Source organism: Petromyzon marinus, chromosome 83 (genome assembly GCF_048934315.1).
Source record: "Petromyzon marinus isolate PM22_M1 ecotype Great Lakes invasive population chromosome 83, UKy_Petmar_22M1.pri1.0, whole genome shotgun sequence".
Lineage (NCBI taxonomy): Eukaryota > Metazoa > Chordata > Hyperoartia > Petromyzontiformes > Petromyzontidae > Petromyzon > Petromyzon marinus.
Window position 1 is genome coordinate 4171173 of NC_133748.1, and position 16702 is coordinate 4187874.

At 43.4% G+C, this 16702-nt stretch overlaps 1 protein-coding gene across 1 annotated transcript in view; it reads right to left on the reverse strand.

The window, feature by feature from the left end:
- Positions 1 to 714: 714 nt before the first annotated feature.
- LOC116937414 (uncharacterized) overlaps positions 715 to 16702 on the reverse strand; it is a 38468-nt gene continuing 22480 nt past the window's right edge. The window contains exons 9-14 of the mRNA XM_076057564.1: positions 15726 to 16001; positions 10083 to 10150; positions 9665 to 9938; positions 9169 to 9444; positions 8183 to 8361; positions 715 to 7505 (exon numbers count right to left, since the gene is read on the reverse strand). Coding sequence (XP_075913679.1) covers positions 7347 to 7505; positions 8183 to 8361; positions 9169 to 9444; positions 9665 to 9938; positions 10083 to 10150; positions 15726 to 16001 — 1232 coding nt within the window. The 3' untranslated portion in view covers positions 715 to 7346. The remainder of the gene's footprint in view (positions 7506 to 8182; positions 8362 to 9168; positions 9445 to 9664; positions 9939 to 10082; positions 10151 to 15725; positions 16002 to 16702) is intronic.

Below are 16702 nucleotides of genomic sequence, written 5' to 3' on the forward strand. Positions count from 1 at the left end.
AATAATTACATGATCCGAGGTTACAGTGAGAGGATGACGTCACAATGGAAAGGAGAGAGACGGCGGGAAGAGAAAAAGAGAGAACGCCCAGAGAGAGGGGGGGGGGACATCACTTGAAGAGGTGTGGCGGATAGGGAAACGGAGTAGGGTGGATGCGTGCAACGTGCACCTCACAATAAATAAAGTATAGTGTGGCCCCTCTGCCTTAGAACGGTGGATTCTCTACACATACATACATATAACATGCCTACATACGAACACAGTCAGAGTCTAATACAGGAAGTCATAGAAGGCATCTGACTCATCGACTTTTCCTGCATCCCTCCACTGATGTTTACCTTCGGTGGAGGCATGAGCAACCACCATTCCTCGCCTCCGGTTGATGGGGATGTGAGCCCACAGTAGCCTGGGGCTTACAGGTCCACACACCTTACCGCCACGTTCCCACACCCCCTTCATTCTTGGTGAGCCACTCCCTGTTGTTTGGCATTTCCCTTCCACGAGTAAAGTACCATATAAACAACCCCCGACCTCCTCAGCGGTTCTGCATGGTAACCACAGCCGCCCACGCGGTCTCGAGATGAGTGCGAGGGGCTGGTTACCCCTTCACCTTCAATGTAATTACCGTGAAAACACATGGAAAATATTTCACACATACACACTTGCGTACATAGACACACGAGTGTACATGTAGTGAATAACTCGGAGACGATAAGACTTGGAAGCACTTCTTTATTAACGAGCACCATCGGGGTTAACAAACTTAATATTTAGTCCGTCTATTGTCGGCGATGTTACTCAGGCAGGGCAGTTGGTAGGCTGCCTGATGAGCGGCGCCCCGAGAAGGTAGAGACAGAGACGACGACGAGAAGAATGGTGAAGACGAAGAGAAGAATGTCGACGATGGACTTCAGCAGCACGACAGGGATCTCACTCCAACAACAGCCCCGAGGTGCCCCACAGGGGCCCCTCTTATACTGTCAGCGTGGCCTGGCTCCGTCCCGGCCACGCCCCCTTTCTGTAGCCTAATAGCGGGTTCCTGGTGGGCCCCTTCTGTGACCTTTCCCCTAGATCCTTGTCTTGTGTATATCCTGGCCTGCTGACGTGAGGACTGCCGTACGCCTCAGATCTCCTTATCTGCCAGCAGACAGTGCTATGCCGCTACATACATACACAGCAGTGTACAATCAGACACATGAGTGGACATACACACGGGAGGCCGTCTGCTACAGCCTGGAAACTGATGATCATCTTTGCTGTCTTACGGTATTATAAACCACACTTTCAAGATATACCATTCAGATGATTATGTAACGTTCATGACAGCAATTATAATAATTTTGGTTGATTGAATATAACAAATCACCGTTGTTGTCGAGATGCACCCTTATCAACACGAGTGTCCTTAAATAAATTGATGAAACAACGTCGACACAACAGTTGAATGCAAAGTGCATGAAAGGCAAAGTTAAGAATAAAGGATATATGGATCCTAGGGGCGAGTATGAGAGATATTTCACAAATGAGAATGAGTATCTGAACCAGTGTGCTGTGGTAAAGGCAAACAAATGGATGTACGCACTTGAAAAAGGCGTGATGCACATTAATATAACGAATCCATTCACAACACTCATTGAACACACGATGCTCCTTGATCTTCAATAACGTGTACCAAGAATTATCAAGCTGAACTTGAGGCCAAGCTGAGCATGAGGCCAATATTCTCAATATTATAAGTAACGAGCTAAGTTATCCGGCTTCGCATGGGTCTCAGTAATCAAATGTAAGAGTAATGTCTTGGCATGTTGTCCTAGAATAATTTAATGCTGCAAATGAAGTCGGTAAACGTGTATTTTGTTACGGTTGTTTTTATTGTGTGATACAGTCACATGATTTGTTTATTTGATATGAGGACAGCTTTAAAATGTGTTAACATTGGAGAGCTTCAGGATATACAATATTGGATGTATTGTCATCTAGTGCCAATATGAATTTTTTTCACATTGCCAACTCTGGAGCGACCAACATAGAGTTGGAATGAGAGAAACATGGGCTTAGCAGGCTTAAGCTAACAACTTTGAGTGATTGACCCTGTGCCTTGTTGATGCTAAATGCAAAACTGAGCTGGACAGGGAATTGAAGGAGTTTAAATTGAAAGAGCAGGTCAGAGGTAATGGCTGGAATGCGTGGAATTAATCCTGCTGCATGGTCAGTCATGATGGTCGATTCAATTACACGGGGCATCATTTTCTTCACAGATAATCGCGTACCATTGCAAAGTGTTGGTGGGTCTAGATTCCTAAGAAGCATGATGGGTGTGCCAATATTGAGGTTGGGTTTGTGTGGAGGCACACCAGGTGGTTGCAGAGAGTTGAGAAATTCTGTAGGGTAATTGGCTGCCTCATTAGTGTCCAGTACAGTGTCAATTGACCTGTATGTATGAGAAATACCTGGTAATTCAGAAAGGAGGTCGTTGTTAGTGATATTCACAGCGCCATTTTTTGGTGCGAGGATGCCTCTTTTGCATAGCCAATTGTGGTCATGTAAGTGGCGAAACATCACCAAAGACAACTTATCAAGTTACTGAAGTGTTGCAACTGTTGTGCCAATGTTGGTCAGAGAGAAACTTCTATCTGCATTGTCATTGCCCGTTTTGAGCAGACTTACAGCAAACTGTGGCTTTGCCAGTGGTCCTGGTAATGTTGCAGGTAGGTGCCTCTGCGTTATCCAAATTAAAGTTCAATTTGAAGACAGATTGAGCTGTTCTTCAATCCTGTCAATAGTGACAGCAATGTATAATAATGCAACTGTATTGGAGATAATGTTGCTCTGCCGGATTTTGGCCAAAAGAAGATTTATAAATAAAGTTTTGGCAGAAATAAAATGGCACCACTGGCCGTGAAAACAGCAATAGTAATTTTGTTGAAGCCTTCTCTGTGGCTTGGAAGCAGACTTTGCTCATGCAGTACGATGTATTCAGTAAGCTGCTGCTTGTTTTAGTTGGGTTCTCGCAAAAGGCTATGTGGCACATTATTATCTTTGTTTTGTTCTGGTTCAGGAAGGGCAAAAGTTTAGAGGCTAGATCCACCTAAATCCTGAACTTATCTTCAATGATAATAAGAGCCTGATTGAAGATGGCATCATTGTAGTGATGTAGGAGGTTTGAATTTCGCACGTGCCTGGTGTAGAATGTCCTCTGCCAGATTCTCCTTGTGGTCGTGCCATAGTTGCAGAGGATTAGACACGGCACATGTGTGCAGCATGATGGCAAATAGGTTCCACACCATTGCTGGTGACAGAGTTGCAGCTGCCTCGTCCAAAGTGCTGTTCCATTGCTCATCATCCTCTAGCAGGCCTCGGAGTTGGCAAGCATATTGGTAAGTATCACAGATGGTGCCATCACCTGTTCGCAGCTCTTCAAATGACTTAGGCCGTTTGGCCTCATGTAGAAGCAGTCTGAGGTACAAGCATTTAAAATTGTTGGGATGTAAGTGTAAACACGGCCAAGTGCTTCACTGTTTTTTTTGTGGGTAATTTGACACATTTTGTCCAATATTGCGGTGCACCTACTTTTCTCGCAACATTCCATGTATAGCACTTGGGTACCTCATGATAAAGCAGTGTCTGATCAAAGCATCATCCCTACAGTGAAGGAAGAAAGCAGTGAGAGTTGTGTGTTGTGGGACTTGGGCTCGCGTATGTGCATGTGTCCATGAAGAAGACTCTTTTCCCATTCTCAAGGTGCACGCTGAGACAAAACACAGTGGGATGTCGCTCGTGAATGGGGAAGTTGAGGATTCTCAATATGGCTTCATTGGTGCTGATGTGTCTACCCAATTCAAAGTTGTTGAACCTCATGATGCACTGTGCCATCTGTTGTGAGGCCCAAGATAGCTATGTCAGATCCTTTGTTGACATACTTGCACACAAGCTTATCCCGAGCTCTCAATACTGATGGTGCATTGTCTTTGAGGTGTGTGCCTTTTGGCGTCATCTGGTCCAACACCATGTAAGACTGGGTACTAAGAAAAGCTGTCTCGGGTGTGTACCAATCAATTGCAAGGACAGTGCATACATTATCAGTGTTGTCTTTTTGTTTGCATTTTGACCGCAAGTGTTGCGGTTAATGCAAGCATAATCCCTTGTAAAAAGGTATCAGTTTTGTTGCCAGGTAAAAGGGTAAAAACATATTATTATATTTTGCTCCTGGCAAAGGTCCCAGTTTTATTGTTCAATACCTAGCTTTATTAAAATATTTGTGTTAGCGTAAATTGCCGTCATATTTTCAATGTACATCGAGTTTCTCAGACTAAAAAGGTAAATGTGTAAAATATTCGTCTGAGTTTGCTTTCCCTACTGATTGAAGCACGGGTTAGGAACACTGGCTTGTCGCATGTGGCATAACGTAATGGCCACGTTAACATCAATCAAAGGACGTCACAGGGGATCATTGTTCAGGTGACTGGGCCCAGCAGCAGCACGTTCACCACTTGTTGAGGTTGGCGGTTTGCATCCGGCAGGCCGTCCTGTTTATCACTGCGGGTGTATGCAATATTACGCCTCGTCTGATTCAGAGTGGACGTCAAAGATCCCTGACGTCATTAGAAACGAGCCAGCCATTGTGTCATGTAATTCGAGGACAATGTAATTCAATCGACCTTTCTGCATCGCGACTTTTCCCATGACGTTTTCGATATATCGCGGGGTCGGCATAAGAACATTTTATGGGAAATTTTGGGGAGTTTTGCGAAGGCCACAGACAACACGCGAAGGCTAGCAGACGACACACAAAACGTTTAGTAACTCATAAATGCATAAAACATATGTACAGTACTGTATAATATTAATGCATTTGATCTTTTAATACCATAAATATACCCACATTTTTTTAAAGGAATATTTTGTAAAAGTTTAAGTTTGCGAAAAGAACGCAAAAGCCAGTAGACGACACGCAAAGGCTGGATATGTAGAGATATCTTAAACCCCCCGGCAGGAGGTGCTCGCTCTACTCAACAAGGGGACCAAAACATTTTACGTGTTTTTTTCTAGATCGCGGGGGGCCTGCGCCCCTAACCCCCGCGATGTGGAAGGGTCGACTGTAGAAGTGAGGGAATTTCAATGGCCCTACCACAATAATAGGTAATTTGCAGCTCTGCAATGTATTGTCAAAAAACCCTCACGAGGGAAATATTCAGAGTTCCAACTTGGGTGCATTGTTCACAAACTCTTCCATATTGATCCCGCTGCACGCGACTTGCTGATCGACTGTGGTGCACCTGGTTTATACTGCTGATAATTGAAGCTACCATTTTACCTAGGAATGGAATAGAACCCATGCCCCTTGGATTGCAAGTCTAGTGTACGAACAATTGCACAACAACAGTAACATCTTTACAGCAACTTCATTTACCCAATGTAGCTGCGATGAACTGCCAGCAGGCAGTGACGTGGCCCAGCAGTCGCGGTTCATGGCCTTGTTAGAGAATTGCAGATTGAGCCGGGCGACCTGCCAGCATTATAGCTGCAGTGTTTATAAACCGTAAATACGACTCTGTGCCGTCCGCTTCCCTGGACATTAAATATCCCCTGGTATCAATCAGGAGCAGATCATTGTGTGCCGGCTGTTTTGTTCACATTCCAAGTCTAAAAATTACCCAAAAAATACCAAAAAATTACACAGTAACATCACCCCCTGCTGTGAAAATATTGCAACCTGTATCTGTGAAACTTAGTGCCTTTGTGATAGCCGAGATGTGTGCATGACAAGTGTACTAAATTACTTCTGCTCAACTTATCCCCAGTCAAATCTTGACTTAAAGCTTTCGTGACTGCAGGAATCCATATTCTTTGTGTCGCTTGTGTTGCAATGACAAAACGTTGTAGTTTTTAGTTATTTTTCTTTTTAACCTATCTACGTGACTTCACCCAAAGACCCAAAGAATATTGTCCCCAGCCCTGCTAAGGTCAGAAGTGGGCAGCATTGAGCCTCTCAAGATGGCTGCTTCTGAGTGTCCACCAACAAGGTCAGCAGTTTGCCAATGCAAAATAATCGATTACCTCTGCAAAGTTATGACGATTTATGTACGTGGATTACATCTGCATCACAACCCAAGCCTGTGATTTTGGCAGCCTTGAATGTACCTTGATTAGTCACCTGGCCATGGTAGCAGACTACAGTACTGCAAGAAATTGACACGTCGGCCAAGCACAAGCAAGACAGTTTCCAGTGTGTTTCACCTACACAACGTTGAAGACAACTACGAGCTCAAACTGCATCTGAATGCCCGGTTGCTAATGTATGATGCAGAGCCTTTCTTCCTTGGAGTTATGTTGGAGAGGAGTCTGGCATTCCTTCAACAGCTTAAGGTATCCAGAAAGTTGTGCTCACGGCACAGTCTTCTAGCAAGGCTGGACGCGTCAACCTTCGGCACTGTCGCCCACACACTACGTAGATCAGGTCTCATGATGGATTTGCAGTGAGTCCACCTGAGTCGCAGACCTTGTTCCATAGAGGCACCACATTTATCTGTAACACGTATACACAAAGGGGTAACTGCCCCTTTACCAGATACAACCTAGGGTGGTGACCACCCAGGCAACTACACTATACATAGGAGTTACAGCTACGAAGGGTCGGACCCTCACTCGGGCCCCCGACCACGTGTTGAAGCCTTGTAGGATGTAGAGCTTCCAGCTTGTAGAATGCAGCGACCCCAGTCCCTCCGAGGGACCCACCTTATATCCTCCCGGGTCAGGGCCGGCTCCGCCCTCGGCCCATCTACCTTTGCGAGCATTCTAGCTCGCTCTTAATCCCCCTCGAGAGCTCTCCCCGAACACGTGATCACCCTTAAGCCCCCCCATCTGGGACCCTCTCTGTGGACACTCCGGATCACGTGTCTACGCGGTCAACCAGAGTGCCGTGGCCCAGGGCAACCCTGTCCCGACATTCTCCCGCTCCACCTTGTGATTTTTGTGTGGTGTCTGCGCTATCCCAGCGCTCACCAAGCCCCGCTAGGGCTGGTACTACACCCACCTATGGGGTGTACGCCATAACGGTGCATCGCACGCCATGCTCTGCTAGAACCGGCCTCACACAGCCACCCACACGGTCCATGATGTAGGAACATCGCATAGGACGGCCCTTCTGGGCCAGCACCATACAGTGACATCCCCGATGTCACTACATATTGGTAACGGTTTGTACAAGAACTTGAGTAAATAGAAGATGGTGGGGTATTCCACAGACAGGTAGTGTGAGGGAAAAAAGATTTAAACAACATTGGGTTCAAAATTCCATGGGTAACGATGTGCTCTAACTACTGCACCACATTTTTCCTGCACCCCAGTTAGAATTGCTCAAAAATGTCCTTCAATTGTGGGTAGGTTTCACGGAGATTCCACAGCACCATCCATAATTGTTTGACATGTCTTTTCACGCAAACCAGCTCCAGCACGTATTCAGTCGCCTTCTCGCTGCCTTGCCACTGCTCCCTTTCTTTCGCTTCCTACACCGACACAGGCACAAAGCGTGTTGCTTAGAACAGGGCGATGTTCCAGGCATTAGTAAATTTTCAGATCCACTGCCAGGCTACTCTGTGTGTGTTTCAGTTAAATGGCAGTGCTAATGGCAAAGGTTTGACTTCGTTTGATGCTTGTGCATCGATGACAACACAATCCGTTGATGATGTTAAAATTATCCAACTGGGGGCACAAATCAATGTGAGCAAGAGTTTATTATAAAGTTTCGCTGCTATTAGGGACTCGTCTTGAAGGATGTTGGCCAAATTGATTAAAAAGTCACCATAGAGTTGGAGGCAGCTAGTCCCAAAAGGCTTCACTTTGCATCTGGCCTCGCTGACAAGGCACCTCCCCGTTTGCGATCCAATGACGTCATCATGCGTGAGGTTGTCTCATAATGTTACCCATCATGTGCCGTGTGAGGTTTTTTTTATTCTGCAGATAGGAATGTGATGTTATTTTTTATAATGAAATACTTCCGAGGACAAACGTTAGACATGTTCATAGAATACTTGGATCACCTACATGGAACATGTTAATGAGGGCCGTCGTATCTTCATGTTAATGGCAGACTGCACACCATTCTACTCTCTCACCTTGTAATTTAACATTTTCAATTTGATCCTGATCCCCCTTTAATTACTACACCAGACCATGGACATACCTGCACATTGAAGTCAGTGAATATATTTTGGCTCTGTAGTTGAGACAGCAGGGGTATCACGTTGGAGTGCAGTGCCTGGATCAGCTCCCGTTTATAAGATCGAATTTTTTCTTGCAGCGAAGAGTTGGTATACTTGTTCAGAAACAAGCTCGTCTTCTTGCAAAGCCTTTTGAAAAACACTGCAGTAAAAAAAGACAAAGTTAATGCTGTTTCAGCCTTAGAGATGGACAAGGTGAGGTTGGAGTGCTTTTGGAGAACGGAACTCAATCCTGAAAAGTAGCACCCATTTTCCTGAAGAATAACAATTTAATTAATTGTACATTACCTGACATGACATGGATCTGACACATGGACATAGACAGAAAGTGGAACACATGTATGCATATTCTTGGTTCTTTCGGTAAAGTCACGGAGATAGAAACTAAAAATAATAAATTTAAAATTAAAAAAATAAACTGAAAATAACAAAAGCTGTGTATGGTCTGAAAGACGTTCAACATACATGTATGCGTATGGTCCGTAAGAAGTGAAACATACATGCATACAATTTTGGAAGTAGATGCAATGTTTTAGACTGCTGAGAAAATAAATTAGGCTTTGGTGAGACAGGTCACTAGGAGGATTGGGAGCCTGGTGGTGGAGACTAGCGATGGAGTGGCAGACAGAGGAGGGAATGCACCAAAGGGTGTGCACAGCGTTGAGTTGGAGGAGTAGAATTGGCTAAGGTTCTGGAGCTATATGGAATGTATCACATGACTATGTGGATTAACAGTGGCTTGGGGATGCATTCATTCAGCAGTGGATATAATATAGCTGAGGATGCCTCATAGAAATCGATTACAGGGCTATTAAGCAGGGTTAAAACTGTCGACTCGTTGACAACTGACTCCTTCGTGAGTGTGCTGGCCACTTGGTCACCCAGTGTTCAATTGGCCGTTATTTACATAAAAAAGCAGGAAGGCGTTTAAAATGTAGTGATTTCTCACCAAGAGAGCCCAGCCACTGCGTGACTTCAGGATACTTGTCCTGCACGGCTTGCAGAGCAAACAGCAGCTGGAGGCAGTCGTCATTGCCTCTGGATATGAAGTAGTTGAGCAGTGCCTCTGCAGACTTCTCAACATTATTCATGCCCTTGGCTTGAGTGAAGATCTTATTGGGAATTTGTCCTCGACTCGTCAGCTGCAGCAGGAGATGTCGGGGGTCTTTAGCGATCCACAACTTCAGATCCAACTTCTTCTCTTTAATGGACCGCACGGACTCACCTGTGACAAACAGAACTATGGATGCATTTTACATTTATCTTTTCATATGCATTGTCTTTTCGTTTAACTATCCTGTTATTCCAAAATGTGCCAAAAGAATAAAGGAGCAGGCAACATTTTTTATTACAGTATTCAACCATTTTGAAAATTAATATTGGAAAATTGTACAGTTGTACAGTATCCGTGCATATGCACGATGTATTATTAGTGTGGGTCATACCGTGCTTCTGAAACCAGCTCTTTAGTGGCTCGTAGTTCCTCCTCACATAGTAGAGACCTTTCCACAGTTCCCACAACGCCGTCTCTTCTTGGTTAAAGAAGTGATCTAGTATAACATCCACACACTCCTCTCCATGCTTGTTCTTGGCTGCTTGGCAAACTTCGTGTGGAATAGAATGTGATTCGTCAAAAAATTTCAGGAAGTGCGATGTATCCGCTCCAATCCATTCCTTGAAATTCCCCTTGTTTTCTTGGATGAGTTTCAATGTGTCACTCTGATTGTGGTCGTGAATTAGAGAACATGGGAGTTATGTTTGTTATTTATATGTGCAATGGATTCCAAAGCATGCTTCATCCTAAGCATATATACTAAACAAATGAAGAGTGTTCAATGTGCATGCAAACTGCATCTAGTTTACCTGAATTCCATTTGAAAGCACATCAACAGGTGGCACACTGATTCCATTGCTCTTTGTTTTGGTACTACCTGTGAATAAATACAATACTACTAGGTTACCATTGATTTAAGTGGACAGTTGGTGTGGTTAAATATTTTCTCACTTCATAGCAGCAAATTACCTTATTAGAACTGAATAATAATGATGATAAACACAGAATGTGAGACACTGAGATGAGAGTGATGGAGGATATTTACATTACAAACTTTATAAAATGTTCTACAGACATGAACAGGAATTTAGTTTGAACAATTGCAATAAAGATCAAGATGTCTCTTGATGCTACCACGCATCCCCAGTACCTTCAACCCTCTGCCAAATCATGCAGTTGCTACACAGTTGATAAGCGACCTCAAGATCTGCTTAAACTTTATCTCACTATCTACACGTCGGTCTTCCCTTTGTTGTTACACTTCTGGAGACCACACCAATGCCTGTCTCAACGATTGGCCATGACCCATTGTGTACACACGTCCCACCCAGCGCAAACGTGTTTATCTAACGATATCTAAACCGCTTACAGATCATGTTCTCTTGCCAACTAATGCATTGCTTATGCTATCTTGCCAATACCTTTCTAGAATCACTCGTACATTTGTGATCAAATTGCAACAACATCTTATTTTCAAACTGGAAGTAATGTTTGTCGTCACTATCATGGTGTGGTTGCTGGGACATGGCATCACGTGGTAATTGCTCCTTTTCCATTGTGTGCACGTTCCATTGGCATCTGAATCTCATCTGCCTCTAGTAACCCACATTACCAAGGCTCCCAATGCCCTGTTGTGGACAACATTGTCTCTCGTGATCATCATCTGTATGAAGGTAAAGTTAAGACTACACAAAATGTCCCACACTCATGAAACCGATCTTTGGAGCCATCACTTCCAGAAAGGTCACTCATGATGTTGCCCATCTTCCACAACAAGGACATGGAGTTGTTTTTCTGGAGAGCAGAGCATTCTCAACGACCAAGGAAATTTCACTTCTAGACAGTAACAGCAAGTTTGTGCTAAACCAAAGTTAAACAGAACTAAAATAGAAGTGTAGCTAAGCACTGTCTCAACAGGTTAAAATATACTCAAGAATATGCTAGCCTGCAGAAGTATATTATTTGGGTCTTTCGGTAAAGTCACGTAGATACAGTAAGTTCAAAGAAGATAACAACAAAAATACAAGATACTACGACGTTGCGATCACAACACAAGCGATCGTCATCTTTTTTCCTCCTGCTGATGACAATCGCTTGTGTTGTGATCGAAACGTCGTAGTTTTTTGTTATTTTTTTGTTATTTTCTTTGACCCTATCTACGTGACTTGACCAAAATACCCAAATAATATGAATTCCTGCAGTCACGAAAGCTTTAAGCTAAGATTTAGCCTGCAGAAGGATAGCATTAAATGGTCACTAAAGCTTTAAACTAAGTGTTACACTTGGTATAATAGATTTGTTGAATATTACACGGGATTTTCACATGTATATACGCCAAGCCACACTTAACTTAGCTCAAATATGTATTATGTACATTTTATCAATCTCAATGTGTGCATTAGATCATTTTTGCAAGTAAAAAAAAAATTGTTTGGATAAAACTACCACGTTCTTAAAGTCAACTTTGTGTCATGCATCCATGATTAAACCAAAGAATCAAAACTTTATAGGATCTATGAATGACCAAACATCCACAAACTTCATGAGTAGTTGTACTGCATAAGTATAATGTGGGTTTACTCTCCAACACACCGGTGTGCTGAAGTTGTAACGAATTGGCATGTTTTGTAAATGTGACAAACCTTACTAAAATTGGCTGCATCGGGTGGTGGCAGGTTTAACGGCACATTTATATCTAGATGATCTAACCCAAAAACCTCTTATGGTCATGATACCTAGCTGGATAAGGTGACATTGCGTGTATGACTTCCCAAACATTGTCTTGATGATGTTTGCTGTTTTTAATAATGTTAAATCGAATTGATGAGTTTGGTCTTGAGGATTGCCCTACAACTTATCAGTGAGATGAATCAATAATAATTGTCGTATTAATCGCTAGTACACAGATCTAACGACACAGATTTGGTGCTATTATTCCGTGGCCCAACCCAAAAATGAATTATGAATCATGATATTCTTAGTTCTTTCGGTAAAGTCACGTTGAAGGAAAACAACAAAATAATAAAATATATATAAAACAATAAAAATTTTCACGACGTTTCGACCATAACACAAACGGTCGTCTTCAGGTGTGTTGGTTTGCATAAATAAATTAAAAAAACGGCGCTTTTATTTATTTGTTAAAAACGTTAGCGCCACGTGCAGCGATTTGGCAGTTTATTTAGGACTAGTCCATCTATATTCTGAAAAGAGGAGGGGGGAGACGAATTTTTTTTTTATGTATGCTGTCTGAAAGCCACTTTAAGCGTGAACAATCAATTAAGACCTGAAATGGTTTATCAAATCTTTCCAATGATTGCTAAGATAGAATCCATCTTCTCGGTTGAAATTGTCTCTGTGCTTGTACATGTGGATAGCCTCATGAACGAATCTCTCATTGTAGCCAGATGGCTTAGAAAGAACCTCTGTCTTGGAAAAGTCAATGGCATGTGAGCCTACTGAATTATAACAATGATCTGCCACGGCCGAGGTGTTGGTCCTACCGTGTTTAAGGTCTGCTTTGTGTTCACGAATGCGGTCCGAGACATGGCGTTTGGTTTCTCCAATGTAACTACTACCACAGAGGCAACTTAGTTTGTAGACACCAGGGTATTGTATGTCCGGAATCACATCTTTTACAGACGGAACCAGATCACGGATTTTATGTAATGTGTTGAAACGGCCCTGGATCTTGTGTTTATTCAAGATTTTGGAGATCTTTTATGTGATCCCCGCAATGTAGGGTAAAGTGATGGTTTTGAAAGGCTCCTCAAGAGGGTCCTTCTTCATGGTTTGAGTGATAGCTTTGCGGATTGTATAGTCGGAGTAACCATTAGCTCTAAGAGCTTGGTGTACGTGCTTGAGTTCACTGCCTATGTGTTCCTGGTCGGATATGCATTGGGCTCTATGATACAGAGTCTTGATGAGAGAATTCTCCTGTGATGGATGGTGGTGGGAATCGGGTTTCAGATAAGCATCCGTATGGGTAGCTTTCCTATAGACAGAGTGGCTCATTGAACCATCAGGTCTCTTTTTAATTAGGACATCCAAAAAAGGTAGCTTGCAATCTATTTCGACTTCCATGGTAAATCTGATGGCTGGGTGTATGGAATTGATGTGGTCGAAGAATTGGTCTAGAGCAGGCCGGCCATGTGGCCAGATGACAAAAGTGTCATCCACGTACCTCTTCCATAAGGTTGGGCGCAGAGTGGCAGCCTTGATGGCGTCAGTCTCAAATTTCTCCATGAAAATGTTAGCTATAACCGGAGAAAGGGGGGAGCCCATTGGGGTGCCCTCAGTTTGTTTGTAGAAAGTTCCATTCCAAGTGAAGTATGTATTGGTTAAACACTGTCTCACCAGGGGGGGTACCTCAGTGTTTAGTCATTGATGAACCAAGTCTTCAATTATTGCAATGGTGTCACAATGGTGTCACATCGCTGCAGACGTAGCAAGATCTGAAATCGCTGCAACCCTCAAAAACGCTAAGATGCCAGCTAGCAACCTCAGCAAAGATGAGCGTTTTGAATTATATAAATTAAAATAGAGGGATGATATTGTAGTCCTCTCAGCTGACAAAGGCAATGCTACTGTCATCATGGATAAAATAGAATACAACAACAAAATTAAAGAATTACTCGACGATGGTAGTTATACAAAAATAAAAAGAGATCCCACCAACAGCCTCGTCACACAAATCAACAAAATAATTTCTGATTCAACCGCATTAATTGATCAATCTAAAAAGTTTTCGTTGAAACCTTCTGCTGCCAGGCCACAAAGATTATACGGCTTACCAAAAATACATAAAGTAGATACACCCCTTCGTCCCATCGTCTCTACTATCAACTCCCCCACCTACAAACTAGCCCGTTTTTTTGTCTGAAATCCTGCGTCCTTTCACTGGAAAAACCACCTCTGTGGTACAAAATTCTACTCACCTGGTATCGACAATCAAGGGTATTTCCCTGTCCCCCCTTTCTCCGGTTATAGCTAACATTTTCATGGAGAAATTTGAGACTGACGCCATCCAGACTGCCACTCTGCGCCCAACCTTATGGAAGAGGTACGTGGATGACACTTTTGTCATCTGGTCACATGGCCGGCCTGCTCTAGACCAATTCTTCGACCACATCAATTCCATACACCCAGCCATCAGATTTACCATGGAAGTCGAAATAGATGGCAAGCTACCTTTTTTGGATGTCCTAATTAAAAAGAGACCTGATGGTTCAATGAGCCACTCTGTCTACAGGAAAGCTACCCATACGGATGCTTATCTGAAACCGGATTCCCACCACCATCCATTACAGAAGAATTCTCTCAAAAAGACTCTGTATCATAGAGCCCAATGCATATCCGACCAGGAACACATAGGCAGTGAACTCAAGCACGTACACCAAGCTCTTAGGGCTAATGGTTACTCCGACTATACAATCCGCAAAGCTATCACTCAAACCATGAAGAAGGACACTCTTGAGGAGCCTTTCAAAACCATCACTTTACCCTACATTGCGGGGATCACAAAAAAGATATCCAAAATCTTGAATAAACACAAGATCCAGGTCCGTTTCAACACATTACATAAAATCCGTGATCTGGTTCCGTCCGTAAAAGATGTGATTCCGGACATACAATACCCTGGTGTCTACAAACTAAGTTGCCTCTGTGGTAGTAGTTACTTTGGAGAAACCAAACGCCATGTCTCGGACCGCATTCGTGAACACAAAGCAGACCTTAAACACGGTAGGACCAACACCTCGGCCGTGGCAGATCATTGTTATAATTCAGTAGGCTCACATGCCATTGACTTTTCCAAGACAGAGGTTCTTTGTAAGCCATCTGGCTACCATGAGAGATTCGTTCATGAGGCTATCCACATATACAAGCACAGAGACAATTTCAACCGAGAAGATGGATTCTATCTTAGCAATCATTGGAAAGATTTGATAAACCATTTCAGGTCTTAATTGATTGTTCACGCTTACAGTGCCTTTCAGACAGCATACATAAAAAAATTCGTCTCCCCCCTCCTCTTTTCAGAATATAGATGGACTAGTTCTAAATAAACTGCCAAATCGCTGCGCGTGGCGCTAACGTTTTTTTTTTTATAAATAAATGCTCCGTTTTAAAAATAAATTTATGCAAACCAACACACCTGAAGACGACCGTTTGTGTTATGGTTGAAACGTCGTGAGAATTTTTATTGTTATATATATTTTATTATTTTGTTGTTTCCCTTCAACGTGACTTTACCGAAAGAACTAAGAATATGAATTTCTGTTGTCACGAAAGCTTTAAATCAAAATGAATCATGATGTTGCAAAAACCTACGTGTTAAGATTACAGGGCTGCTGTGGCAGAGTTACGATTGTCTGCTTGTCCTCCAAATGATCATCTTTCCCGTTGTTTACATGAAAGAGGTGTAAGGCATTATAAATAAAATAATTTCTTACCAAGAGAGCCCAGCCACTGTTTGACTTCAGGATACTCATCTTGCACGGCTTGCAGGGAAATCAGCAGCTGGAGGCAATCATCATTGCCTCTCTTGATGAAGTAATTTAGAAGTAGCTCTGCACCCTTCTCGCCGCCATTCATGCCCTTGGCTTTAGCGAAGACTGCATTAGGGATGAATGTTTGTCTTTTCAGATGCTGTAGGAGATGGTGTGGGTCCCTACTGATCCACAGCTTCAGAGCTGACTTATTCTCTCGAATGCACTGTATTGCGTCACCTGTGATTGACAGCGTTGAATAAATGTCACGGGTATGTTTTTCATTGCTATTGACTTTTACCACAAGTGTGCTAAAAGAATCAAGAGGCGAAGCAGAGATGGGTTCATAATTGTACTCAAGCATTACGGCATTTAACATGAAGCTGTTCAGTCACATGCCACTTGGTGAGTGCCATCTTGTTTTGTGGCACGGAACATAACTGATTAATTATTTGAAAGGGGAAGCACAAGCTGCAAAGTTGTACGGAATCCAAGCATATGAATGACTTTTATTCCTTGTTCATTGTGTAGTGATGTTAAATGGATCACTATGGCGCGTAGCGCCAAGTGCTGCAGAAATGGGCACAGAGCCTCACACACCATGCAGTACCATTCAATGCGCCACTAGGGGCATGGTACTGGGTGCTAGCAGAAGGAAGCCAGATGAGTACTACCGACAGAGTAGGGGATAACAGCCTCTGCCAGCGCCGCAGGTAATCGCCACAGAGTCGGTCACTGGGGGAGTGTGGTGGGGGTGGCTGGCGGCAGGGGGGGGGCATGCGAGGACGAGTCACCCCATCAGCGGGTTAAGCACGTGATGGGCTGGGGTGAGGAATGTGGGCCAAGGGTGAACGACGGGACACGGAAAGAGGAGCTGAGAAACGTCTAGAGAGTTCCCGAAGGGGGCGTGGTTAAGAGCAGAGCCAGAGAGGGAACAGGTG